Source organism: Equus asinus, chromosome 13 (assembly GCF_041296235.1).
Source record: "Equus asinus isolate D_3611 breed Donkey chromosome 13, EquAss-T2T_v2, whole genome shotgun sequence".
NCBI classification, from domain to species: Eukaryota; Metazoa; Chordata; class Mammalia; order Perissodactyla; family Equidae; genus Equus; species Equus asinus.
Window position 1 is genome coordinate 55,414,161 of NC_091802.1, and position 27,939 is coordinate 55,442,099.

Below are 27,939 nucleotides of genomic sequence, written 5' to 3' on the forward strand. Positions count from 1 at the left end.
ATGGCCAGTAGGGGTCGCAGGGCGGACGAACCCCGTGGAGCATCCAAAGGCAGAATCTCGGCGTCTTGTTGGCCGCGGGGCAGCCTGAGTGTGCGGAAAGGGGAGCAGCGGTCAGGCCCGTGTTCTGGGTCTAGAGCTTCTTCTCGGTCAGCCTCAGTGTCTCCATCTGTAAAGTGGAAGACGGTAGCCTGGATCCCCTAGATGGTTGCTAGGCAACCTTCCTTCACTGAGGTCTTGTGGAGCTTTCCGAATGATACTGGAGGGAGGGGGCTGTCTTGAACTCCCCTTGGCAGAAGCACTTGGCCCAGCATCCTTAGAGAACGGAACAAAATGACCCCCGGGTCCTCTCCCAGACTTGACTGAGAAAACAGAGCCCATTGTCCTGCAGCTTAAGGGAAAGCCTAACCCCTGGGAGAAAGGAGGTTTCCAAAGAAGGCTGCCCCAAGAGCTGTCTGGGTGGTGAGGGAAACGAAGACCCCACTGGAGGCCTCCCAGGAGCGGGCCGGGGCCTTGAGATCAGAGCTCATGGGGCCTGGGTGATGGGTGGCAGCCTCCTGGGGTACAGCTGCTGCCCATGTCTGGAGAAGCCCAAGCAGGCTCCAGTGGGAAAGGGGAAAGCGTCGTCCTGCCCTCAGCAGCTGCAGGCCCTGGGAACAGGGCTGGAGCCTGGATCACCCTCCTCCCTCAGCTGCTAGAGGTCTTCCTGTCCCAGTTCTTCTGAATCCTCCCTCTCCATCAGCTCCAAATTCTGGGCCCAGAGAGAACGGAGTGAAGGCCCGGGGATGAGGGAAGGCCCTGCAGAGATACACGGGGTGGGGGTGGAGCGACGTGCCAACCATCCATCCCAGGACTGCTCCAAGGAATAGGACCAAATCCTCACAGGTACAGACTCTCCTCTCCCCCACCCCACCCTCTTGCTCTCTTCACCCCTCCCCTCTCCCACCTCCAAATGACTAAAGAACAAGACACAGGCATGACAATGATGCAGAACGTTCTCTACAAAAGTGATAATGAGCCTGCGGGAGGGGGGCGTTGTACAGTGGTGAGAATCTCGGAGCCCACCCCACCCCGGCACAGGGAAAACCGGGAGGGGCTGAGGCGGTGCGTGAACAGAGAACAGGAGAGAAAGTTCAGCACGTGGGGCTCCAAGAAGGTGGAGTCGGCACTTGGGGGGCCCCAGACCCAGGCCCAGGCCCAGGCCCAGAGAGCAGGGAGAAGAATAGGGTGGGCACAGGGTGGCAGTGGTGGGCAGCCAAGTCCTCAGAGTGGGAACAGGGACCACCTCCATCACCGCCAGCTCTGGGCATGTGTGTGGAGGGGGGCCCACACACAGACAGACACATTAGAGGGAGGCCTGTGGCATTCTTCAGGAGTTGTCTTCCCCCTGCCCCAGCCAGGGGGGCCCAGCAAGGAGCTGGGGGCTGCGGCAGTGCTCCCGGCAGCAGCTGCTTCCCAAGCTGAAGGTCAGGGATGAGGGTCCGTTGCTGACAGAGGAGGAAGAGCACAACTGCGTGGGGATGTGTCTGTGCACACACGTCTGTGCGGGCTCCTGAGTGACTCTCCCACATCTGTGACCTCAGTCTGACTGTAGAGCTAAGGACACAAGTTTGAGGACCCTCTTGGGCTGGCCTTTCCCCTGGTGTCACCACCATCACAGAGCAGGGACACACGCTGAGCTCTTGCTTACCCACTATCCATGCAGAACCATTCAGTGCCCACCTCTTCCAGACCTCGAGGGAAATCCACCAGCCAACCTCAACACAGACACACACAGGCACAGAGCCCTGGGGCCCTGGGGACAATCTGAAGTTTAGACTGTCCACATCCTCAGGCTCCCACAGTGTCCACCTGGCAGGACTTGCCCGTAGTAGGGTGGACACCCAGCCACACCTAGTCTCCACCTGTCTTGGGCCTGGGCAACTCTAAGGCAGCTGGCTTTCTCCTCCAGCCAAGAGAACGCCTGCCAGGCCTGGGCACCGTAATACTGCAGCCGGTTGCTCTAGCACCTTGCATCTATTGTCCTGACCCTCTGGGCTCCCTAGGGGGCCAGGCTGCACAACCAAGCAGGGGGAGGATAGAGGAGGACAGGGTTGGAAGGCAGAGGCAGGCTGGGCCCCGCCCCAGGGTGAGCCCAAGGAGCACCAGTCACCCCCACCAGCCCCAGCCTGGCACTCCAACTCCACAGCAAGGCCAGTGGGAGAAGGAAAAGGGGGCTGGCTGTGCTCGGGGCGGGGCGGGGACTAAAGTCAGGGCATTTGGCTGAAGAGTGTAGTTGGGGACCTCCTCTCTGGGGTGTACGGGCAGAGGGGAGGCCGCCAAAACTCTTCCCTTCACAAAAATGTAGGAAATGAGCAAGTCTCCAGCCTGAGCACACAACAGGATCCTCAGAGGAGGGGCAAAGAGAGACAACGGCCCCTGGGACAGGCCGCGCCCACCCCCTGCCATATACACACTCTCATCAGCTCTAATGGGCATGTCATCTAGTCTCCAGGGTCCCAGTGGCCCTGCTCTTCCTCTGGGGCTGACCTTCCACAAATCCACATGTCCTTTAGGGCCACTGGGATGGGAGTGGCTCAGGGGCTTCAAGACCCCTCAGAATTGACGTTCTAGGACGCTCTCTTGCCCTTTGGGGTGCCTCCAGGCCACACCCTCTGCCGCAGGCTGTGGACAGGCTTTCAAGGGAGATGACCCATGTGGTCCTTGCTCCTGGGAAGGGCTGGGGGGCTGCAGAGCTGGCGACTGAGGACCTTGTGTCCCCACTGTGGGTTGTGGCAACTTGCAATTCATTTTGGTCTGGAGAAAGGAGCCCTGGGTTATCTGTGGAGAAAGAGACAGAAACAGACCTCAGATAAGGGCCCTCGAGACATCATTTTAAACTAGGATCATTTTCACCTACCCTCTCTGGGCAGGCTGATGGTCAGGGATGGGGACACCGGCCTAGGGGTGCCCTCCCCATCCCCCAAACTCTAACCCAGACTGCCTCCCCACACCACCCCTGCCAGGCCATGCAGGGTAAAGGTTATCAACACCAAAAGCAGGCAGCAGGATTTCCTGGGCTTGTGGGATGCCCTGAGGGAGAGTCAGAGCAGGGACGGGCCAACAGCACGGCCAGTGTGGCAGCAGCCTTGAGCTCCCCACGATGGCTTCTTGAACGTGATAACTCTGCCCTCCAAGGCCGCTGTTGGCCCTGTTGAGAGCATTTGCTCATGTTCCTGGTTACAGGGTTCAGAGGCCAGCAGGTACAACATCTGCCTTGAGGGCTCGGGCAACTGGGGAGACAGCTGGCTGCCACACCCCCCATCCCAGGGGAGTCACCTTGGCCTCAGGCCCTAGAGCCACACAGACCAGGGATCAAGCCCAGCTCTGCAGCGAACAGCAGCACCTTGGGTGAGCTACTCTAACCCGCTGAGCCTCCACTTGCTCACCTGTAAAATGGGGATGAAACTGCCTCTGCACATGGGAGTTCAGGAGGATTAAATGAGGGGACACGAACAAGGGCATCTCCAGTACCCAGGAGGTGGGAGGGCTCAAAACATCCCAGCTGTGGTTATTACCACTACTGTACCTCATCCACCCGTTTTCCACATTTTGATATCTCCAAAATCGAGGTGCATTTTACCTCAGCCATGTAAACTGGCAGTTCCTTTTTCTGAACTGGGGGTAAATACAATAAGTAGGGCCTCTTGTAATTGATGGTGACTTCAATTTTATGAAACATGGTATCATCCTCCCTCCCACCCCTGAAAAGGCAGACACACACACGCGCATGCACACGCACACACACACCGCCTTCCAACCCCTTTCTTCCCATCCCCCCAAGACTCTGGGCACTCACAGCTCTGTGTCCTCCAGGGCGGGCGGGCGCTCCAGCGCCTGTCTCCGCCTTCGCACGGCCCCCAGGATCTTCTTGCGGGGCCCCAGGGGGACGCTGATGCTGCGGAGGTCGAGGTCCGAGCACAGCATCAGCGCCTCGAGGTCGATCTTCTCCTGCCGCAGGAGGGAGGCGAAGTCTTCCATGTGTAGGGAGGCCAGGAAGGTGTCCAGCGGGCTCGTCTCGGGCTCCAGGTCCTCATCCAGGCCCAAGTCCAGCTCGTCCCAGGGCAGCTCCTCCCCGCAGCTGCGGTCCTGCAGGCTGTTGGCACTGCCCAGGCTGTCGTCGTCCAGGCTGGGGGAGCTCTGCAGCCGACCCCGCGGCGTGCCCGCGGCGTCCTCGCGGCCCAGCCCGTGCAGCCCGCTGCTCAAGTAGTTTCTGCGGAAAACCATGGTGCCCAGGCCGGGGCGGGTAAACAGGGAGTCGTGGCCTGAGTCGGTGCTGACCTCCGAGTGGGCAGGCTCGGCCGCCAGTGTGGCACGGGAGACGCTGTCCTCGTCGGAGAGGAACATGTCCCTGAGCGGGGAGCGGCCCCACTCCTTGGGGTTGGCGTAGGTGCCCTGGCGCACGAACATCACGTCGCTGCCCAGCTGCAGGCCCGAGAGCGAGCGCACGCTCTTGCAGCCGTCCTCGGAGATCTTGAAGGTGCCCTCGCCGCCCTGCTTGCGCCGCTCTAGTTTCCGCTGGATCTTGGTCTTGCCCCTGGTGGTGCCGTGCAGCGTGGCCTGCGAGTAGGGCAGGTGGCTGCCCAGCGCCAGATGCTGCAGCCGGCGGCTCAGGGTGCTGGACGTGAGGCTGGAGAAGCTGAGCGTGTCGGACCGCTCGGCCAGCTCGCGCCGGTAGCGCCGCTCCATGCGCTCGTGGTGCTTGCGCTGCAGCTTGGCGCACTCGCGGATGCGCCGCTCCGCCTCGCGGAAGGCCTTGTCCTTCAGCTTGCCCACCACCTTGGGGTTGAGGCTGCTCTGCTTGGCCGCAATGGAGTCCAGGTAGCGCACGCACTCCATGTGGCCCTTCATGGCGGCCATGTCCAGCGGCGTGTGGTAGTCGTTGTCCAGGCACCAGATGTTGGCCCCGAAGGACACCAGGAAGGAGAGGCAGTGCAGGTGGCCATTGGAAGCTGCCAGGTGCAGCGGCGTGTTACCCCAGATGTCACACTTGTCCGGGTCACCCCTGCAAGGAGGACACGTGGTGGGTGGTGATGAGCCGTCCCAAGCTCATGCAGGTAATCGGCAGTGGCCGCAGGTGTGGGGAGCTCCCAGCCTGGTGGAGCTTCCCCACAGGCACACCAGAGGGACCTGAGCGCCTGAGATCCCTCCTCTGAGTCCAGGAAACACGCAGCCCTGAGCCACCAGACGGACCTAGAGTGAGCACTGGCGTTTGGGGGTTGGGGGGGGGGATGGCTCCAGGCTCGCAGGGGGTGGGGCGACAGAGAAGGCGGGGCCAGGGCGGGGCTTTCCCCAAGAGAACTGAGTGCTGGGAATCTCAGGGGATTAATATTTGATGCCCAGAGAGAAAGGAGTGAATTATTCATGGGGCCCAGCGGGGAGATGGCCCCGAGAGGTGGTGGGCCAGGCCGAGTCTGGGTCTCTAGGCAGGCTTGGTGGTGAGTGTGGCTGCATGTGCAGGAGTGACCCTAAAAAAGGAGGAGAGTGTGGTGTATGCTGGGCCTGAGCCCTGGGTGAGTGTGTGTTAGGGTATGTGCCTGCGTGTCAGCGGGCACGGCCATGTCTGCAGGGAGCAGGGCCAGGCCTGGCAAGGCCTGTGCGAGAGCAGGTGTCAGGTCTTGGCCTGGACCCGGAGGGGAGCGTGGGGGCAGCCAGGACTGGTGGGGAGGAGGAGGGAAGTCTGCACCCAGAGCCCAGCCACTTCTCCCTCCCCCAGCTGCCCCATCTTTGGGACCCCTCTGAGGCAGGCAGGCTTGGGCTTGTCCAGGGGACCCACCCGGGACACTCCAACACCCTCCCCACCAGACCATGCCCCCTTGGGCATGCTCCTGTTGGCTCCTCCAAGCTCTCCCCTCCCTCAGAGGCATAGCTCAGCGCCTCTGCCCAGCGCTAATGAGGCCATGAGGCCACCCCACAGGGCGGGAGGAAGAATCGCCCCCTTGTCTCAAGAGCTCCCCCCACAACCTCCTCCTCACTTGCCCTACTGGTCGCCAAATCCTGCAGGACAGTGTGAGAAGGAGCAGTTCAGCATCTGACCCACACCCCATCAAACACCAACACTTGCCCCCTATAGGAGTTGGGGGATTTGGTGCACGGAGGGGGCACCCTCTTCCCCCCCTCCACGAATGGCTCTGAGGCAGGGGCAGGATGGCAAGATCACTGTATGTCCTCTTGGCATGGGTAGGGGCCAGTCTTGGCTTCTTGGAAATGGTTCAGCTGCCTGGTCTTGGAGGCTGCTGCTGGAGGGAGGGCAAGGGGGGTTCCCCACCCACCACATGCTCAGGCCACAGGCCAGCACCAGTCACCAGGGCCAGCCAGGCGCCTTCCACTCCACCATGATTTCCCAGGGCCTGAGATGTTCACATTAACCCTCCCAGGGCATCTCTTCCACTCCTTTTCCCTGTCCAGGCCATCTTGGCATCCAGTTCAACCGGACTTCTCTTTATAAGACTGCTGGGGCTGGGGGAGTTGTCCACAGTGTCATTCAGCCCTGGGGAGACCACGTCAGTGGCCCTGGATCCTGCATTCTTCAACGGCTACCTCCAAACCCCTTCCCTGGCCCTGACACCTGGACTCTACCCACTGCTCCCCCAGACAACTCCAAAGGAAGGGTGAAGGGGCCTGCGGTGGGGGAGGGGCACAGAGGGAGTTAATGGGGTGGCTGAATCCAGTGACATTTGGTACTGTGGACAGTGCCCATCAATCCTAGGCATGAGCGGGCAGAGAGCTGTGGGAGCCAGCCTGGGGGGAGGGGTGGGCGCTGGCTGGAGAGCACTTGGGATCCCAGGCTGTGGGGTGGGCAGTGAAGAGCTTCTCCTTTCCTAGCCCCACTCAGGCTGCTCTGAGGCTCCGCCCTTCTCTCCCATCCTCACTCTGCTCTACACTCTTGCTTCCAGGTGCCCCTTCAAGAGACCTCTCCCACCTTACCCTCTGCAGCCCCTCCCACAATCAAGGACACCCAAATCCCAGTCCCTCCCCTCCTGGCCCCACATCCAGGTCACAAGTGTCACACGCCTCAGCTTGTGTCCCCCTCCCACGACTGCCAGGCTCCAAGGTCCCATCTTAGGGTATGTGGGTTGGGAAGAGGGCGCCTGAGACGAGGGGGGAAACAGATGCCATGGAGTCTGGGGGGCGGGCCATCTCAGGGGCCTGGAGCAGCCCAGAGACTCTCTTTGCCCTCCCCTGCTGGGCTCCATGGGGGAGAGAGGGGTACTCACCCGCGGCTCACGATGAGGCGCAGCGACTCCAGGTTGCCATGGTAGGCAGCCCAGAGGGTGGGGGTCATGCCATCCTCGTCGGGGGCGTTCAGCTCCTTCCTGGTGGCCTCTTTGAGGAGCTCCAGATAGCCGTCCCGGGCCGCCCGGTGGTACTGGTCATTCATGGCGCCTGACTTGGACGGGGCGGGCAGGGGGCACGGGGAAATGCCCTCCGCGGGGGAGGGCGGAGGGGTTAGGGCTGAGGCATGGGGTTGGGGGAGGGGCCTGGGCAGGGGCCGGGGCCGCCAGCCCCCGCTGCCGCAGACGGAGGATGCAGAGCTCCAGAGCCGCCGCTGCTAGGACATCTGAGCCGCTCTCCAGGCGGGCGGGGAGGGAGGGGTGTGGGGGGGTGTCTCCCGCTGCCCAGGGAGCCGCCTCCAGGCTGCCCCTGGGTCCTAAACACCCTGCTCCCAAGCGCACAGAGATGACCCACGCAAGGCCCTGCTCTCGCTCCAAAGGTGCCCACTCCAGCGCCCCGCCCCATGAGGCCCAGTCTGGGAAGAGTTCAGGGTCTATCCTCACTAGAGCCCCAACGCTGCGCCTCCAGATGTCTCCACCCGTCAAGGGAACGGGCCAAGGGCTGGGGAGAGGTGTCTGAGGGCAGTCCTTACCCCTAGGACAGTGGGCCTAAGAAAGGTCTGAGGACTGCCCGCCAGACAGCGAGTTGGACGCGGCTGCCGGGTCCACCGCCGCTCGCGCGGGCTGGGGAAGCCGCGCTCCAGCAGGGGGCGCTAGAAGACCGGGAGCGGACTCGGGGCGCAGCTGGGGAACTTCGTACCCAGGACCGCCTTCGCAGCATCCAGCGGAGCAGAGGACGGTGGGGAGGGATAGAGGAAGAGGGAACTTCGGTCACTGCGAGGGTGTCAGGAAAAGGGGCACTAGGGTCCCGATCTTGGGGCTGCAACAGAGGAGCACAGAGGTATAGGACGCTCCAGGGCCGGGAGAGCGTCGGGTGCCTGCGGGCCCTTGAGGTGTCTATTGAGCATCAGCTCTCGGGGCTCTGGGTGGCCTAGATCTCGGGACGCCAGGGAGCGGTGGGCGCCGGCTGCGGGGTGCCCTCTGGGTGCCGCGGTGCGGGGCCGCGCCCGAGCTGGGCCGCGCCAGGTGACAGGGCGGCGAGGGAGGGTGCCTCTTAAAGGGTAAATATAAATCTCACCTTATCTGGCTCCCGCGCGCTCTTCCCTAAATTCAGCTCGGAGAAAAGATGGATCATGTGAGTGGGACTGAGAGGTTTATGGAGCTGAGCTCCCGCGGCTGTAAATCACCCTGCCCTGCCCGGTATAAAGCGCCCGTCCAGCCCGGCGTGGGAGAGAGGAAACGCTCGCCGCCCTCTGACCCCCAGCTCAGCGCGGGCTCCCGGCCCAGCCAGGTGGGTCCCCGGGCCAGACGGCAGAGGGATTTGGGGAGTGGGGACCGTGGACGGTGTCCGACGAGGCTACCGCCGCTTCTCCTATTCCCCCGTCGGGGGCGAGACCCGCAGGGCTGGCTTTTCCCTTCCCTCTCCGCGCCTCCTCCACCCCCGCAGCTCCATCCTCCATCCTCCGAGCTAGAAACTTCCCGTCCCCAGATCTTCGGGATAAGACCGCGAAGGCTGACCTGGGGTCCTGTCGGCTCCTCCCCCACAGTGACCCCTTCAACCTCCTCCAGTCGCCACTGCCATGTCCGAGGAGCTGGCCCCCGGCCCCACCGAGAGCCCGCCGGCGCCGCGGGCAGGCCCCCGCGAGGTGTGGAAGAAGGGCGGCCGCCTGCTGTCGGTGCTGCTGGCCGTGAACGTGCTGCTCCTCGCCTGCACGCTCATCAGCGGTGGCGCCTTCAACAAGGTGGCGGTGTATGACACCGACGTGTTCGCTCTACTCACCACCATGATGCTGCTGGCCGCGCTCTGGATCCTCTTCTACGTCCTCCGCACCGTGCGCTGCCCTGAAGCGGTCCCCTACCGGGACGCGCACGCCGGCCCCATCTGGCTCCGAGGTGCCAGGAGAGGTGGGGGCGGAGGTGGGGTGGGCCAGGCTGGAGGCTGGAGCTCTTGGAGGAATCACTGAGCGCACGTCAAGGTAGAGGGGTGAGAAGTTCCCCCCAGAGGACTAGAGGACTAGATGTGAGTGAGGGTGAGGTGGGCTGCAGTTGGAGAAAAGGAAGGGAAAGAGTTTTGGAGGAGGGATGGAAGGGAACTTCTTTGCCCTGTCTAAAGATTGAAAAGGGGGGATCACGAGAGAGCCTTTGATGGAGAGCTGAAAACAGATGATAGCCCATCTTGGGCCCTTCCCTTTATCTATGCAGCCCCAAAGAGATGGTAGCTCAGTAGGACATCCATCCACCCACCCTCTCAATCATATACTCTTCCTTCCTTCCACCCATTCATCTTTCAATCCATCCATTCACCGATCCACCTATCCATCCATCTATCACCCACCTATCCACCTATCCACCAAACCATCCATCCACTCACCTATCCATCCACCTATCCATCCATCCATCCATCCATCCATCCATCTATCCTCTCACCTACCCCATTCATCCATCCATCCACCCAACCATCCAACTACCCACCCATCTAGCCATCCACTCTCAGATGTATAAACCTTCTCTCCCATTTCTCTGACTCCCCACCACCACCCCTCATTCCCAGGTGGGCTGGTGCTGTTTGGGATCTGCACTCTCATCATGGATGTCTTCAAGACCGGCTACTACTCCAGTTTCTTTGAGTGCCAGTCAGCCATCAAGATACTCCACCCCCTCATCCAGGCTCTGTTTGTCATCATCCAGGTGGGTGAGAGGAGTGTCCTTGAGTGTAGTGGAAAGGAGCCAACACCTGGCATGGCTCAGGAGACCTGAGTTCCGCTCCTCTTCTACTCTGAGCAAACAAATAAGGTGGGGCTAGGAGTGTAGTGGGGATCATATGAGTCCATAAATCTGGGAGCACTTGGAAATGAAGTAATATCCAAATGTGAGCTCCTACTTAGGGGTCCTGCGATTTCATTCCAACCTGAGCAGTGCCAGTAGTTGACACCTAGGAGGTGTGAGTTGTGGCAGCTGCCCTGTCTCCTAGAACATGGCCTGCCCACCCTGGGTGCCCGTAGAAGGCATTAGTCTCAGCCCCAGGTCCCACTGTGGGCGTAAGTGGTCTGGCCTCACCCATGGCCCCTATGTACTTGTTCAGGAAATAGCTTATCCTGGACCTGGGATTTTTCAAACAAGTTCAAACATGTATTTTTTTTATCTGTTTCATAAATAGCACTTTGAGAGACTTCTGATGGAGCTAGGCAGGACTGATCTTACGTAAGACCAGAACAGACCCCAGCCCTGTACCATGACCAGGATGACCACATGTATGGTTCCCTCTCCTGAGATATCACCCCTGCTGCCAGCTTTCCACAATGCAACACATTTATGACTTTGGTATTAATATAGTTTTAATCTCACATTTTATGGGTTAGAAGAATACTCAGGCAAAATGAAAATATAAATACCCCCACATCAACAAATACCATAGCAAAGATTTGTTGGCAGCCAGATGAGGTGAGGCCCTACAGGGCAGCAAAGGATGAGGATGGGCAGGAGATGTTGCCAAAGAGAGGTGAGAGGTCACCAGAGACTCTTTCTACTTTGGACAAGACCTAGCCTAAGGCTGGCCTTGCTCCCAAGAATAATAACTAGGCAATCAAAATTACTTGACCTCTACCCCGCAAAAAGCAAAAAACATCAAAACCAGGGAGTTTACAGGTGATATCTCTCCAACTTTTAAAGAAGAGAGTACTATTTTATGCGAATTGTTCCAGAGAATAGAAAGAGAGAAAGCTTGCCATCTCGTTTTGTAAAGCTAAAATAAACTCAAGAACTTAGTATGAGGGCTCTTGAGGTAGAGAGAACGTACTGCTGGGCGCGGACGTGGGCACTGTGGATGCCCGTCTGCATCGTAAGCGACCTCACCACTCTCTCTCAACACAGACTTACTTTCTCTGGGTCTCTGCTAAGGACTGTATTCACGTCCACCTGGATCTGACCCGGTGAGTTCCTGTTCCACAGTACCACGTCCATGATGCCACTGCTTTCCTTGCATGAGAGACGAACGCATGGGTCCTCTTTCTGCCCCCTGGGTGGAGTTTCAGCCAAGGCCCCTTTGCTTTGTCAACCTGATTTCCACCACCCTGTTCTCCGTGTGTGTTGTGTGTGTGCCCGCACATCCACCTGCATGTGCTTTGATGGAGCGGGTTGTATAATGCATTATATGTTCTTTCCTCTAGGAGAGGGAGCAGAAATGGCCTGAGCCCCTGGACACCACCTGGTGTCCCGGGTGGCATCCCAGCCAGGCTAAATGTTCCTTCCAAACTCAGCTTCCCTGTTCACACAGGGCCCGACTGCTCTCTCGCTTTTCAGCACCATCTCCCACTATAGCTCCCCAGTTCTCCACCTTGCCAGGGACCCAAGATAAGCCAGACTCCCGGGCCTCTTTGCTGTCCCTCTTCAAACAGGTGTGGTCTCATGTTCACGCTCGCCACCAATCTGGCCATCTGGATGGCAGCCGTGGTGGATGAATCTGTGCACCAGGCCCACTCCGACAGCAGTTCTCACAGCAACACCAGCCACAGCCGCCTCGCTCCTGACCGTGAGTGCCCACTTCAGATTAATCCTGGTCCTGTGACTCCCAGGCCTTGGTCTGGGTGCTCTGAGGGTTTGTAGAGTCAGTCTCTGTGCCCTTCTCCTGCTCCAGGCTCTGACTCTGGAGAAGATAGGTGTAGGTGGCCCAGGAGGAAGAGTATCAGGGGCATCTTCTCATCCTGGAGGATGCAGCCTTGGCCCCACTGTCCAGGTCTCCATCCCACCAAGGCAGGGACTCGGGCTCCAGAATGAAAGGGCAAGGGTGACCAAGCTAGAGAGAGGGCAAGGGGGGCAGCATGGTGGCTCGATGGTGGAAGCATGGGATCTGATGGGAAAGCCTGGCAGAGAGAGGCTAGAAATAATACTCACGATGACAGTAGTGACGATTCACTGAGCTCGATATGTCAGGCGCTGTGCTAAGTGTCTTGAACACTCTCTCTTCTTTGAGCCTCACAAATTCCCTATGAGATTTTACATTTTACAAATGCAGAAATGAAGGCAGAGAGAGGCTAAGTAGCTTGCCCAGGGTCACAGAGCTTGACATTGGAGAACTAGAACCCATCTTTGCTTTTAACCAATATGCTATACTGAAGAAGAATGGGGTCCACAGTCCCCCTGGCTCTAGTTTTCTGGACATCTCTAGGGCCCTCCGCTAGCCAGGGCCAGACTAGATGACTAAGTCCATCTGGGCTTCATCTGAAGACACATGCACACCCAGTATGGGAGAGTCCAGGAACAGAAAACATGGTCCTAGTCCTGTTGGAGAACCCAGCCCAGCAGGACTGATAAAGGGCCACCTTGCACATAGAGAGGGCTCCTGAGAATGGTTAAAACCAACCTGGGAAGGTGAACAATTTAATGTGCTGGAGCCATGGGGGCGCAGAGAGGCATGCTGGAGCGTACCTGCCCCGGGGTTGGGAGTCAGGTCGTTCGCGTTAGCTCTGCCGTCACAAGACGCTTTACCTCATTGAGCCTCAGTTTCTTCATCTGCAGAACCAGCTGGGATGGTTCTGGGGCTCAAAAGAGATGTTTGCCAAGGTCCGTGGCAAGCCAAAAAGCATGCTCTGGGGCAGGACAAGATTCCTATCGGTGTGGTACAAACTGAAGGGACAGGAGGTCATGGTTGAGACCTGGCCACAGCAGCCACTTTCTAAGCTGAGTCAGAGGCTGGGGAGAGCTGCGAGGAAGCTTGAGCCGCAGGGCTTCCCACGAGGGGCACCTTCTATCAGGACCGGAACTTCGCCTATCTCAGGGACCCACGGGTCATTACTGGGGGTGGGAGGGTGGGGAGTGTTTTCCTGAAGGAATGGAATGGGATGAAGTAGGCAGTTCTGAAGTTCAGATTTTCTTTTTGATTGAGCACTGGCTATTGTTTACCGACGTGTCCCACAATCTCTGGCATACAGTAGGCGCTCAATAAAAACTTATGGCATGGATGAACATGCCGGGCCCCGTGTAGGTGAATGGGATGTCGTGGTGAATATGGCAGAGACTGCCCTTACAAGGGTCACAGTCTAGGGGTGAGGCTCTTCAGATGGGGTGCCTCCAAGAAGGCAAGGGGCAGCGCAGCTCTGTGCCCATCTCCACAGCAGAGCGTGCAGGCAGCCAGGTCGGAGAGGACTGCTCCTGCAACACGGCCGTCTGCCAGATCTTCCAGCAGGGTTACTTCTACCTGTATCCCTTCAACATCGAGTACAGCCTCTTTGCCTCCACCATGCTCTACGTCATGTGGAAGAACGTGGGCAGGCTGCTGTCCTCCTCCACCCACGGCCACGGCCACGGCCACGGCCACAGCCCATCGCGGGTCAGCCTCTTCCGGGAAACGTTTTTTGCCGGCCCAATCCTGGGCCTGATACTCTTCGTGGTGGGGCTGGCCATCTTCATTATCTACGAGGTCCAAGTGAGTGGGGAGGAGGGCCGCACCCAGCAGGCCCTGGTCATGTACTACAGCTTCAACATCGCCTGTCTGGGGCTCATGACCTTGGTCAGCCTGAGTGGCTCCATCATCTACCGTTTTGACCGCCGGGCCATGGACCACCATAAGAACCCCACGCGCACCCTGGATGTGGCCCTACTGATGGGTGCCGCCCTGGGCCAGTATGCCATTTCCTACTACTCCATTGTGGCCGTGGTAGCGGGCACACCCAGGGACCTGCTGGGGGCACTCAACTTAGCCCACGCTTTGCTCATGATTGCCCAGCACATCTTCCAGAATGTGTTCATCATCGAGAGCCTCCACCGGGGCCCGCCTGGGGCCGAGCCTCATGATACGCCCCCCAAGGAGCCCTGCCACGGCCTCACCTTTGCGAACCTGGATGCCCTCCATACCCTGCCCTCCTGCCCACCCACCCCTACGTTGGCTGGCTCCAGCCCAGCGGGCCCTCCGGAAGCAGTGGCCATCATCTTGGCACCCGAGGGCCACTGGAGACGCCGGTGCCTGAAGGATATTTCTCTGTTTCTCCTGCTGTGCAACATCATTGTGAGTAACTAGGGGGAGATGGGGGTGGGCTGGGAGAAAGAGAAGGCCAAGGAAAGATGCTCTTTCGATTTGCTTTCTTGGCTGTCTCTGTCTTGTCCCCCAGCCCACTGGAGAATCTTATGGCTCTCTAGGAAATGAGCGGGTTCAGAGAGAGTCGGGTGCAGCCCCCAAGCCAGCAGCATCTCAGGGCTCATAGAGAGAATGAAATCCCAGCATTCTGGCATCTAGGCAGTGGATGGAGCTGGAGGGGTCCCGGGGAGTGCTGACATGGGGGCTGGGCAGAGGTGAGAGGGAGCTGTGAGAGCTGATGTGGAGGGAGGGGCCCTCACCGCCGGGTGGGAGGTGTGACTGCTCCCCGGAACTTGTGACCAGTCTGCTTCTCAGAATAATTGGAGCAGCATCAGGAAGTAGCAAGCAGCAGAGCGGAGCTCACCAGTAAGTGTGAGCGGTCTGTCAGCCGAGTACAGTGGCAGGCTGGCCGGGAGGGGGAGCATCCACAATGCCCCCGCCCTGCATCCCCGCAGCCCACTCCCCAGTGATTTAGCAAAGCCCCTTACTAAGAGAAACTCCTCTGTATAGCAACAGTCTTCACCCAATAGAGACTTCACTTCCTGCCGAGGCCCCATCCAAAGGCTGAAAGTCACCTTTGGGTAGGCTATTTTTGCTCCAGGTATCCGTTCCTGGATCAGCTCCGACTCCTTCATTTTAAAGTATAGAAACAGGCTCAGAGAGGGGCTGTGATTTGCCCAAAGATGCAGTTAATTAGGGTTGGGGAGGGTGGGGCTAGCCTAGAAGTCTTTGTTCTTTGCCCATACCCCACACCAGAACCTTCTGAGCTCAGAGCAGAGATGAAGCAGGATTCCAGGTTCAACCTCCTCCCAGACCTGGGAATGGGGCAGGGAGTGGGGATGGAGCTGGAGCAGGGAGCTCATAAAGGGCTGGGTGGGGTGGCCTTCCGGCTGGATCCTGACCCCCTGCCCTGGGCCTGATTCCACCGCCACCCTGCACACGTCTCTCCAGGAAAGAACTGCTGATTTAGCCGTTTGTACCAAATTCTCAAGTCATCTGTTGAAACCTCTTCCCCCCCCCACCCCCGTCTTACTAACAGGGGGGGAGATGTGATCACAGGGGAGCTCTGGCCTGGGGGTGGGCAAGCTCACTTGGCCACATTTCTTGAGCTCCTTAGTGAGTGCCAGGCCCCGCCCGAGATGCTGGAAGTCCCCACTAAGCCACACGGAGCCCTCGCTGTCCACCAAAGTAGAGGGCTGGGAGCAAACTTCGTTGCTCCCCAGCAAAGGCAACAGAAATGAGCCGCAGGTGCCAGTCCTGCCGGGTCCTGACGCCCCCTCTCTCCCCACAGCTGTGGATCATGCCTGCCTTCGGGGCCCGCCCTCACTTCAGCAATACTGTGGAGGTGGACTTCTACGGCTACTCCCTCTGGGCAGCCATTGTCAACATCTGCCTGCCTTTCGGCATCTTCTACCGGATGCATGCTGTCTCCAGCCTCCTGGAGGTCTACGTACTATCCTGAAGCCCCCCGACAGAGACATGGGGGGCCCTCGGCTCATGTGCGCACCCAGAGACCCTCGGGAATGAGCCCCAGGCTGGCAGTCACTGTGCCACATTGCCACCCATTGCCCCCTGGCCCCAGAGTGGGATTTTCACAGAAGTTATTTTTCCAGGACGGGTTTTTAAATCACAATCAGGACATGCCCATCCACCCCAACATGACCCTGGGGCGTGAGGCGACCAGGGACGGACACCTCTCCCTGCAGCACTTTTAGGACCAGGATCTGGAAGTGTCCGTGGTCCAGCTCCACCCCTAATCCCAGCCCTGTGGCCAGCCCTGCTGCCTGGAGCTGAGAACCAATAAACCTGCAGTCTGCCCACTGTCCCCCACTTCTTGTCTCAGCCGCCCCATCTGAAATGATCACAGGAGAGGATCTTGGGGATCAGAGTTGGAAGGGTCCCTGGATTTTCAGGTCTCAAGCCTTTCAGTGGGTGAGCCAAGTCTGAGTTACAGACCAGAGCCTGGGTGGCTGGGAGGGGCCGGGCAGAGTACCCAGGGGGCCACTTCCTCTTCCCTTTATCCTTAAGTGACATATGCATGTTTTATGGGTTCCTTCTTGCACAAAAGGTTAGGAAGGAGTGACCTAGTTCAACTACCATTTTACAAAGAAAGAAACTGAGACTTGCCCAAGGTCACACAGCTAAATAGCCAGAGCCTTTCTACTAAGAATAATAATTCTCAAACAGCAGAACTTTTTTTTTTGTCTCAAATAAAATATTTAAGGAACCCAAGTTTATAATATAAACAGGGCTGTTCTAATTTGAGAGGGGTTGGGAGATGCAGACCCTCCCCCCAGGGCCTCCTCTTACCCACCACCCCTTTTCCCTGGGAGTCCCTGAGGCTGTCCCCCAAAGCCCTAGGGCTTCTACTGTACAAAAGGTGTAGAGATGGGCTGAGCAGAAAGAGAGACTGAGAGCGTAAGATGGAGCTGAGATTGAGAAGGAGGCCCCAACAGCTAGAAGAGGAGGAACTGGTGGCCAGCAGAGTCAGGCAAAGTGGCAAAGGCTGGGTGGGGCCTGGGGTGGAGGAGATTGTGGAAGCAGCAGCATCTGGCGCACAGGGACTTCAGCTGAAAAGGTACCTGGACTCTACCAGCAGAATGAGGTGGGCGGGTCTCAGAGACTGCAGGAGGAGCTGAGGAGGCCCAGAGGGGGCACTTCCCACCCTACCGCCTCTTGCCCTGTCAGAATGGGGTGTCTTCTGCCCCAAGTTCACGTTTGACTTAGGGAGAGAGAACGCGCTGGGCCACATGGGGTAGCAGGTTGCTGAGACGACGCTGCATCCCAGCCTGGTGCTGGGTGGGGTACAGGAAAAAGCCACACCAGACCTGGGGGCCGTGTCCATTCTCTGCTTGGCCGCCAGAGGAAAGTGTGGCTTGAATCCCGCAAGGCCTTTTCTGCGAGCCTAAGGACATTGCACCCCACCCCTCCCCACCCCAGAGGCGGGCCCGCCCGCTGGTCCCCTGACCCTGAGGCCCCAGACTGCTCCGCCCCCAGCCCCGCCCGCCTATCCAGCCACCTCGCTATTGGCTGCAACGACCGGTCCAGAGCCCCCGAGGGGTAATTAACGAAAGATTAATGAGATCCCCAAAGTCAACAGAAAAATCAATGGGCCGCGGAGCCGGAGCGGCGGCTGCGCAATCCCGCGGGGGGGCGTCGGGGCCATCGGTCCGGGCTCGGGGGCCACACCTGGACGGACGATCGGCGCTGCGCCCGCAGTCGGTGGTGAACCGATGGCAATGCCTGCCCAGGCCTCAGGTAAGGCTGCCCCGCGGTGCCATTAGGGCTGGCAGCGCCCTCCGACGGCCGGCGGAACATTTCGAGTGAGCCCACCCTGGACGCCCACATCTACTCCGCACCCAAAGCGGGGCAAGGACCGGCGGCTGCAGGGATCGAGGCGGGAGGGCGGGATGACTGTTGGGAAGCCAAACTCTGGTGACCCGAGCGCCGGTCCCTCTCTGCCCCCAACTCCGACCCGGCTCTGCGCCCCACCTGCTTTCCGCGGATGGGGGCACACAAAGGTCGGCAGGGTGCGCCCCGCCCCAGCCGGGTCCAGGCGCGCACAGCAGACAGGAGGCGCCGAGGCCAGCAAGAAACGAAAAGCCCGGACGGCTGGGAAAAGGGGTGTGGGTTGGGGCTGCCTGGACGCAGGTCTGAGGCATACTCCCCAGGCCCCGCAGTCCCTCGAGTGGCTCGGAAAGGAATTCCGAAGCTCCCCGGCCTGCGCTCAGCAGCCTCCTCCGGAGCTGGCCCTGCGCTCCTGGCCAGGCGCCTCGCCCCGATGGCTCCCGACTTTCGTCACCTGCCTCTGACAGCGACCTACAAACCAGTTTGGTGTCCGGGCCCTCCCTGGGGCTGGCGTCACGCCGAGGGGCGTGCCAGAGGGCGGCGGATTCCTCCTTGTCAGTTCCGGGCGTCCTCGCCCTCTTCCCGCGACCCTTATGTGCCCACCCGCGCACCCTCCCTCGGGGCGGACCAATCCGCCACTTTGGGCCTCCCTCTAGCGGCCTTGGAGGGTTGGACCCCGGGGTGCGGGGTGGAGAAGATAGTAAGGGCGAGGACCCCCGAGGCAGAGTACCTGGAACCTTGTCCTCCAGTGGCCCCTTTAGGCTTGCAGTCCTAGCAAAAACCACCCCTGAAATTCCCCAATAATCCTGACCCTTCCAGCCTCTCCAGGACCGGGAAAGAACTAGAAGGAAATGCATAGATAGCTAATACTGAGACCTTTCTTTGTGCCAGAGGCTGATCTACATGCATTTACATAAATTAAATCATTTAATTTTGACAAAACCCCCATGAGGTAGGTATTATGCTTATTCTCTCAAAAAAAATTTTTATTGAACATCTATTATGAATCAGGTACTACTCCATAGTTGTATATCCGTTTTGCAGATGAGGAAACTGAGGCACAGAGAGTGTAAGCAGCTCGTCCAAGATCACAAAAGTAGTGAGTGCCAGCATCTGGGATCGTAATCATCAGGCTATCCTGCCTTGGGAGGACCCGGAGGGAGATGCTGAGGAAGGCGAGATGGAGCAGTCAGGGTTGGGAGAAAAGGAGCAGGGAGGTGTCCTGTGAGCCTCAGGCTTGCTCAACCTGGGCGGGGGAGCCTGGGAGGAAAGATTAAGATCAGTATGGAAAGTTTCCTCCGTTGGCCTGGGATGACAATGTTTGATGGGAAGGGTCTCTGTCCACGACTCTGGTGCTGAAAGTTCCCCGGAAAATGCCAGAGTCCATCGGCAAACACTGGTTGAGAGCCATACTTGTGCCAGGTTTAGGGGGTCTGAGTTAAGCAGGACCTGGTCTCTGCCCTAGAGGAGCTCTTGGCCTTGAGGGGAGCCAGCCACACCCACAGCACCTCACCAGACAGTGCACACCCACTCTCAATAGATGCTCGGGCAGAGAGAGAAGGCTTCCCAGGAGAGTCGCTTAAGATGGGTGGCGAGGATGGGCAAGAGCCGTGGTGGAAGGTAGCAGGTGAGGCAGAAGGAACAGCAGGCTCCAGGAGCGATGGCAAGAGGCGTGAGATCACGTGAGAAATGTGGAGCAGTCTGGCTGGGCCTGGACGGACAGACCTAGGGGCAGGTGCCTGCAGGGTGACAAGGGGGCTGGACAGGGAGGGGGCAGAACTGCAGCAAGGATGACAGGGAGGACTGGGAGAGGGGGAGAAGATCATTTGTAGAATCTTTAAAAGAGGACCAAGTTTTATTATTCCATTTGCCCCAGAAGAGAACAGTAGAAGCTATAAATATTGTGCAGGTTGCACACGGGAGAATGGGAGGCTGGAGAGGCTGCATTTTAGAGCCAAATGAGATGAAGATCCTCTGGTCGTTACACAGAGGCAGAGTCTGACGCTCAGAGTTCAAAGGGAGAGACAGAGAAAAGCACAACTAGTTAAAATAGAGCACGATGCTGCTGCAGCAACAAGCCTGGAGCTCACTGGGGGTACCAAGAAGGGCACCTAATCCGGCCTTGGCATGGTGGTTCACGGGAGGCCGCTCAGAGGAGGTGGGACTCTGCTGAGTCCTGAAGGGCAAGCTGCAGTCAGCCAACGGGTAAGGGGTGGGCATTTTGGGCAAAGGGTGGGTGTGGGCAGACAGGGAGGTGAGCAAAAACAGGGGAATTCTGGGAACTGCTCAGGATGGCACGGCCCATGGGCAAGGGAGTGGGGTCTGAAGATGGTGCTGGAGATATGAGTCGAGGCGGGACCAGGAAGCCACAGCAGCTACCCTGCCTTGTGCACTTCATGCTCCAAGCGCATTGTGAACATAAACTGCCTCGTTTCACTTTGAAAGGCCATGCTGGGTAGTTTGGACTTTATACCGAGGGCAGTTGCTTGGCTTTGCAGGGCTCACAGTAAGGGAGAGGCACAGTGGGCAGGGAGACCAGGCCAGGAGAGAGAGAAGGGGCCCTGGGCCAGCATAGTGGTTGAGGTCAAGAAAAATCTAAGAGCAGTTTAGGGGCTGGAATGGACAGGCTTGGGGCCTGAGAGTGAGAGCAGCAAGGACGACAGCCGCTTCCCTGCTGGGAGGTGTGGGGATGGAGACGCCACTCGCTGAGACAGTGAACCTAGGAAGCAGGCCTCCTGCAGCCTGGAGGATGGGGACAGCGAGCACTTGGAACCCTGAGCCGAGAGCACTAAGGATGTGAGGGCAGTGGCAGGACCAAGTGACAGCGCTCAGAGTGGCAGAGGGTGGCAAGGGAGCCTCCGGGGTCGCTCAGGAGAAGCTGCCCCACCAGGACAGCACCCAGCACCAGCGGGGCCGTCCCTGCTCTCTAATGCAGCTCAGTCCCACAAGGAAGGAGTACCCAAAGGGTCCACAGGGGGAGTGTGCTGGACTCCAGGCCAGGTCCCTGAGCTGCAGCGACGGGGTGATCCAAGATCTGGGTCCAACAGAGGGGTGACAAAGGGGTGGCCTGAGTGAAAGCATGGGGAAGGCGAGGGAGGAGCAGGAAACATTGGGGGAAAGAGAAGGGTCAGTGATGGTGCTCCCCTGTGGTGGTGGCATTCATGGGGCACCCAGGAGTCGGGGGGAGAATGCAGGTGGAAGCCAGTTCTGTCAAAGTCAAGGGCATGGCATTCACGCTGATCCCAACCTGTCCCACACTCACGGCAGACATGGCAAATGCATCCCAGAATTTTTCCCCTAAACTTTTAATGTGCATTAAAATTAGTTTTAATTACATAAGTAATGTTAATTACATAAGTGGTGTTTTAAAAAAGATAGAACATTAAACCACCCCCAATCCTAGTACCCTCCTCCCTTCCCCAGAAGAAACTCCTATTACGAATCTGGTGAGTATCTTCTAGACCTTTTAGAAGTAATTTTATAAACACACATCTGTAACCATAATAGAGTATTATCTCAGATCACAGCATTCTTTCCCACCAAGCCCACATTCAACCTCAGGATCCTCCTCAACACAACTCTCTAGGCAATCCTTACCCAACTAATCAGAGTCAGAACAAGAAAGGACACTACTTGCTCCCCCTGACTTCGGGAGTGAGATTTCCCCCAGAAGTCAGCATGGCACAAGCTGCCTTTTGGTGGCAAAAAGTCACAGCCCTGGAAACTGCCCAGTGGCCAGACACTATGCAGATGCCCCTGGCTCCCTTGACAGACGTTATTATTCCACCTTAGGACCAGGCACTGAGGCAGGAAGTCAGGGAAGGGGTCTTCAAGCCAGTCGAAATAATCCCTATGTTTATGTGGAGCACAAGGGGTTTCCATATCCCCTGGTCTGTTTGAACCTCCTGGGGTCCTGTAATGTAGATGGGGCAGCTGCTATTATTTCCAAAGTCCCAATCAGAGAGGTTGCATAGTTTTCCCTAGGTCACACAGCAGTCAGAGGCAAGAGTGGAATTGAACCCAGGACAGCCTGGCATCCAAAGGACCCCTTCTCCCTCCCTAGCCCCTACTGAGGCTCCACTGGTGGCCTCTCTAGAAGCACAGCAGACTGGAGCAGCCCTGACCAAGGAGAACCAAGTGGACATGGGGGCCGAGGAGACAGGGGCCCCTGCCTCGCCCCGCCAGAGGTCCTGGCTGGTGCGGCATTTCTCACTGCTGCTACGGCGGGACCGGCAGGCCCAGAAGGCAGGGCAGCTCTTCTCGGGGCTCCTGGCCCTCAACGTGGTGTTCCTGGGTGGAGCCTTCATCTGCAGCATGATCTTCAACAATGTGGCCATCACGCTGGGCGACGTGTGGATCCTGCTGGCTGTGCTGAAGGCCCTCTCCATCCTCTGGCTCCTCTACTACGCCGCCGGCACCACGCGCCGCCCACACGCTGTGCTCCACCGGGACCCTCACGCAGGACCCATCTGGGTGCGGGGTGAGTGTCAGGGCGCTGGGGGGATGGAAAGCATGGGGAGGGAGAGTCTGCTCCAGGGGAGGTGGCAATGGCCGCCTGGCCCGGCCAGGCTCCCTGTTGCTCTTCGGCAGCTGCACCATCTGCCTCAACGCCTTCCGCATGGGCTACGATGTGAGCCACATCTACTGCAAGTCGCAGCTGGAGCTCGTCTTCCCTGCCATCGAGATTGTCTTCATCGGCGTCCAGGTGACAGGCCCTCCCATCCATGCCACTGGGCACACACTCTAACTACCCATGCGATGGTCACACATGCTGATCTATGCCTAGAGACAGCCACATAGGCAAATACCCACATGGCCCAGCCCCCCACAAACGCCCGCCTCCAGGGACCCTCATCCACACACACCCACATATACCTGCATTGGCACAGACACCGTGTCACAGAAATGCAGACGATAAATACATCTGCCCGTACATACTTGTGTCTACCTAGATCTGCAGCCCCAGATACGCAGAGCTACTCTTAATAACGGATATCCAGCTCCCTCCTGAGCTCCTGTTCTGCACCAGGCACTGTGCTAGGTGTTTCATCTGCATTGTCTTCTTTACTTCCCCATTAAGCAGGCATTGCCCTGAGAGGGAAGCGTTTTAGCCCCATTTTAGAGCCAAAGAGACTGAGGCTCAGAGATGTTTTGCCACTGGTCCAAGACCACACAGCAAGGAAACGTTGGAGCCAGGATTCCGACCTAGGCTTCCTTAATGTCTCTTCCATTGTAAATATATACACGCAACTGAGGCATACCCTGAGGTCCCACCCCGCAGCCTTTGGGCTCAAGGCCTCATCTCTTTCAGACCTGGGTGCTCTGGAAACATTGTAAGGATTGCGTTCAGGTCCAGACCAACTTCACTAGGTAAGATGGGGGCCCCTTCTCTCCCTCTAACAACGCCTGGGGCTCCCTGTCCTCTGCTAGGGCCTGCCCGCACAGCTTCCCTGGACAGGGTGGCCCTGGGGCTGTGGGTTAGTCTGGAAATGGATCCCAGGTGGCCCCTGGGCTGCCTCTTCTGAAGTCATAATGCCAGCTGGGATCTGGTTTTGGGAGAGAGCGGTCACCACAAAAGCAGTCACGGTGAAGTTCGGGTACCCGGGGAGTCGGCCGAGCTGTGTGGGCAGAGTGTGGCACCTTCTCCAGGTGTGGCCTGATGCTGACCCTGGCCACAAACCTGCTGCTCTGGCTCCTGGCCATCACCAACGACTCGATGCACTCGGAGATCGAGGCTGAGCTCAGCGCCCTCATGGCGAAGTTCTCAGGTACAGACAAGACCAGGACCCTCCCACCCTGAACATGTGCACACACAAACACACACTCGCGCCACGCTCCCTCAAACAGGCAAGGCTCTAGAGTTGGGTGCAAACTCTAGAGGCCAGATCACGACTAAACAGAAAACATGTTTGCCAGTGGTACTGTCCTGCCCCCATTCTGTGCCTGCCCACTCTGGTGCTGGCACCCTGCAGCCTGCGCAGGCATCCATCTAGCTGTCAGCAAGCCAGCCACGAATCCCGGCTGAGCTAGTCACTGACAATCCAGGTCTGCACCCCTCCCCTGGTATTTGCATGTTACTTTCAGGAAACTAAAGAAACTTCAGGACTCAAAGGAGTGTCTTCCTAACACGAATGTAGGTTCCTGGACATATCAGGAGGGACAGAAGATTTCTGGGCAGAAAGAACTCCCTGCATTGCTCCACGTGCCCAACCCCCAGCCGTACGGTCTGCCCCTTAGAGGCGGTATCCCCAACCCACATGGGAAAGTCGCCGTCTGTGGGACTGAGCCACACCTGTATGTATTCAGCCCCCCAGGTGGCATCACCATCCTGACCTGTGTACAGCCCAGCCTTCCCAGCACACTCATGAGTTTACACACCCATGGCATAAATCATGGCACTCCCGTGTACTGCGGGCATTCTCTATGCTCCAGGAACATTTTTCAGAAGAGTTGCAAAGAGAATTTTTGGCAAGTGACATCACGGCTTTTTTTATTATTAGAAAATTCAAACATACAAATGAGTGGAAGAACAAGATCCATCCATCACCTGTACATAATTATTAACATTTTGCAATATTTATTTCCATTTTTTTGCGGAGTTATTTACATTACTGAGATCATGGCATTCATTTCAAAACATTTCGGTTTGCTTCCCTTTAAAATAAGTATATTTCCCTACACTACCACAATGTAATTTTAATTTCTAACAAAATTCCTTAACATCGTCCCCATGCTCTGTATCAATCTGTCTTTAGCTTTCTCCAATCACCCCATGAAATGTCTCGTACGATGGTTTGTTCGAACACGCAATGCATTTGGTTGTTCAGTCTCTTAAGCCTCTTTTTTCCTGATGACACTGAGATTTGTCAAGCTGCTTCCTAGTGGTGGCATTTGACTTGTTGCCCTCTCCCCTGCTTTTCCTAGAAACCGGAAGTAGGGACCAAAGCCTTGATCAGGTTCAGGTCAAGCATTTTTGGTGCTGGCACTCCACAGGCAATGCTGTGTGCTTGGCAGTCCATCTCATCGCAGGGCGAGACGTCTGCTTACCCCACAGTGTCCGCTGCTCAGGGTCAAGGGGTAGCAGCCAGATCCTCCTGTTGTAAAGTTACAGGTCTCCCCCTGTGCCCAACAAGCAACCTGTAGAGGTGGCATTTGGCACCAGAGACACCATGTGTTGAAGGCTTTGGGTAAGCTTGGCACCTGAAGTCTTGAATCCCTTTGTGAAGGAACAGTCATCCTGTGATTTCTGGTTTCTATCACTGGGCCTCGTTCCCATATCCTGTAAAATGGGTAGCTGGGTCCCTGCCACCTCTGGCATTCTCCAGGAGGTGAATGGGACTGATTTGTGCAGCTGGTTTCCTCAGAGCGAGGCCCACCTGTGCCCTCTCGCCCTGCCCCCTCCCAGGCACTGAGACCAACACCTGCCTGTGCCTCAACGCCACGGGGTGCAAGGTCTTCCAGAGGGGCTACCTGATGCTCTACCCCTTCAGCACCGAGTACTGCCTCATCTGCTGCGCCGTGCTCTTCGTCATGTGGAAGAACGTGGGCCGCCGCCTGGCACCCCACGTAGGCGCCCACCCGGGCACCCCGCCCTTCCACCTGCATGGAGCCATCTTCGGGCCGCTGCTGGGCCTGCTGGTGCTGGTGGCAGGCGTGTGCGTCTTCGTGGTCTTCCAGATCCAAGCCAGTGGCCCCGCCATCCCGCGCCAGTACTTCACCCTCTACTATGCCTTCTATGCCGCCGTGCTGCCCGCCATGAGCCTGGCGTGCCTGGCAGGCACAGCCATCCATGGGCTGGAGGAACGAGAGCTGGACACGCTCAAGAACCCCACCCGCAGCCTGGACGTGGTGCTGCTGATGGGCGCAGCCCTGGGCCAGATAGGCATCGCCTACTTCTCCATCGTGGCCATCGTGGCCACTCACCCCCATGAGCTGCTCAACCGCCTCATCCTGGCCCACTCGCTGCTGCTCATCCTGCAGCACATCGCCCAGAACCTCTTCATCATCGAGGGCCTCCACCGGCGCCCGCTCTGGGAGGCGGCTCCGGAGGGCCTGGCGGGGAAGCAGGAGGCTGCGCCGCCCCGCAGGGGCTCCCTGCTGGAGCTGGGCCTGGACCTGCGGTGTGCCTCGCGGGCCTACGTCCAATCCTACAGCCACCTCAACCAGAAGCGGCGGGCACTCAAGGAGATCTCACTCTTCCTCATCCTCTGCAATATCACAGTGAGTGGTCAGGGCAGGAGGCGTGGGGGTGGAGATGGTCAGGCAGCCCCAGAAATCCTCACTCAGGAAAGCATGGAAGAAGGCGCATTCATTGCACATGGACTGTCCGAAAGGCAACTGGCTTGTCCGTTTGATTGCCAACGACACGTGCCTGTTTCCGACTAGCTCGCTGCTACTTGAGAGCAGAGAGTGCCCCCCTAGCTCCCTGCAAAGTGTCTGCCATGAATGAATGTGCCAAGCATCTAGCTGAGTGCTCTTTACAAACATGTAAGGTTTCTACCCTCAAGAAGCTTCCTGTCTAGTTGGGGAGACATGGGGAGAAGTTACCAAATAATTAACCGTCCACTGAATTCAAAGGAAGAGATCAGAAAGCACCTGGTTTTCTAAAGACTCTGTAGCAGAAGGTGTTGACAAGTGCTCAGTGTCTGGCGGCTGCTAAGCCCCAAGACCACCTCCCTATGTGATATTTCTCCCCTCCCTGGATCATCACAGCATCCCCATGCAACAGGCACTATTACTGTCCCTGTTTGACAGGTGAAGAAACCGAGGCTTAGGTTGTTTGACCTTCCCACAGTCCCACAGCCTGTAAGTGGCAGTGCCAGGACCACTCAGGGTTGTCTGAGCCCATGTTGGTAAAGACTGCACTGAAACACACCTCAGATGGTGAAACCTCTGGTCCAGGCAGAGCATCAGTAATAAATTGGCCCTAAAGCGCAGTAGGAGCTCAGAGAAGGAAGTGTGGGCCTGAGCGGCCAAGGAAGGCTTCATGAAGGTTTGATCTGGGCCTCGAGAAATGGGCAGAATTTGGACAGAAGCTGGGGCCACGGTGGAGGGGGCAGAGAGTTGTGACTAGCAGGAGAATGAAGCCAGAGCAGAAGGCGCTTGAGGTCAGGGCTCAGGGAAGCCCAGCTTGATGGGGCGGCTGTACCATGTGTGGTGGCAGCCTGGGTCTCATGATCCATCTGGGGTTCAGGCTGGTCCCAGGCAAGCCAAGGAGGTGGCTGAGGCCTTCTGTGGTATGGGGGGACATGGGCGGAGAGGGGCTGGACCAAGGGTGAGGGGATGCTAGGGTGGGGGCTGTGCTGGAGGAGCTGCAGGTTCTGGGGCCTGCCTCCCCTGAGCTGAGCACCTTGGGGTAGGGGAGAACCCCTCCCACTCAATGCCCTCCTCCCCTCCCCAGCTGTGGATGATGCCCGCATTTGGCATACACCCGGAGTTTGAGAACGGACTGGAAAAGGATTTCTATGGCTATCGGACATGGTTCACCATCGTCAACTGTGGCCTGCCTCTGGGGGTCTTCTACCGCATGCACTCTGTGGGGGGGCTGGTGGAGGTCTACCTGGGGGCCTGAGGTTGCCCAAGGAAGCCACCCCCGGCAGAACCTCAGAGCGCCAAGGCCCGACGGAAGGTAGACCAGAGTCTCTGAGCATTCCTGGGCTCCCCAAAGCCTCTCCCTCCCCAGAACCTCACCGAGAGAAGAAGGCACTGTCTGCAGCCCAAGACCAAGGCAGGGTCTGGACCCTGAGCTTTGATGCCCACGCCCAGGACTGGGCACGTGCCTGCCCCCTGCTCACCACCACGATCAGCACTACCAAGGATGCACCTCAGGAAACCCCCACGGCTACTCTCTGCGAGGGTCAGCCCTAAACCACTGAGTCTGGGGAGTTTGGAGAGGAGGGCCCCTACCCAGGCTTCAGGGGTCTGCCTTCTGCTGTGGGAAGGGTGCACGGTCCAAGCTCAGCCCAGGACATCCTGGGAGCTCGAAGCTTGGCAGGCAGCCCTGCCCCTCTCCCCGCACACTCCGTCTCCTAATGAGCTCATTAATTAGCTGCCAGGCAGGGGTCAACAGCTCTCTCCGTGCTGCCATAAACCGTGTTTGTTTGATCAATTACATTCTGGCTTCGTGGCATTTGTTCCCAGGGACAGAGCCGC

General features: G+C 58.2%; 3 protein-coding genes across 5 annotated transcripts; 2 read left to right on the forward strand and 1 right to left on the reverse strand.

The window, feature by feature from the left end:
- Nucleotides 1-975: 975 nt before the first annotated feature.
- On the reverse strand, nt 976-7,599 carry USH1G (USH1 protein network component sans). 2 transcript variants are annotated; one of them, XM_044745427.2, is made up of 3 exons: nt 7,254-7,599; nt 3,836-5,041; nt 976-2,817 (listed from the first exon to the last, which is right to left on the reverse strand). In XM_044745427.2, exons 1-3 carry the CDS (start codon nt 7,415-7,417, stop codon nt 2,814-2,816), a joined length of 1,374 nt encoding a protein of 457 aa, XP_044601362.2. In that variant the 5' UTR covers nt 7,418-7,599; the 3' UTR covers nt 976-2,813. The 2 variants fall into 2 exon arrangements, with proteins under 2 accessions (XP_044601362.2, XP_044601363.2); XM_044745428.2 differs by lacking the exon at nt 976-2,817 and having other exon boundaries at nt 3,832-5,041; nt 7,254-7,566.
- Nucleotides 7,600-8,039: 440 nt separating this feature from the next.
- OTOP2 (otopetrin 2) lies at nt 8,040-16,669 on the forward strand. 2 transcript variants are annotated; one of them, XM_014839760.3, is made up of 8 exons: nt 8,040-8,211; nt 8,485-8,661; nt 8,918-9,263; nt 9,922-10,058; nt 11,241-11,299; nt 11,765-11,898; nt 13,484-14,370; nt 15,731-16,257. In XM_014839760.3, the coding sequence occupies exons 3-8, from the start codon at nt 8,951-8,953 to the stop codon at nt 15,899-15,901; spliced, it is 1,701 nt and encodes a 566-aa protein (XP_014695246.2). In that variant the 5' UTR covers nt 8,040-8,211; nt 8,485-8,661; nt 8,918-8,950; the 3' UTR covers nt 15,902-16,257. The 2 variants fall into 2 exon arrangements, with proteins under 2 accessions (XP_014695246.2, XP_070339695.1); XM_070483594.1 differs by having other exon boundaries at nt 8,094-8,211; nt 13,481-14,370; nt 15,731-16,669.
- Nucleotides 16,670-17,544: 875 nt separating this feature from the next.
- OTOP3 (otopetrin 3) lies at nt 17,545-27,510 on the forward strand. The gene is made up of 7 exons (XM_014839762.3): nt 17,545-17,697; nt 21,851-22,267; nt 22,356-22,492; nt 23,099-23,157; nt 23,437-23,555; nt 25,193-26,007; nt 27,188-27,510. Exons 1-7 carry the CDS (start codon nt 17,673-17,675, stop codon nt 27,356-27,358), a joined length of 1,743 nt encoding a protein of 580 aa, XP_014695248.3. The 5' UTR covers nt 17,545-17,672; the 3' UTR covers nt 27,359-27,510.
- Nucleotides 27,511-27,939: the final 429 nt, after the last annotated feature.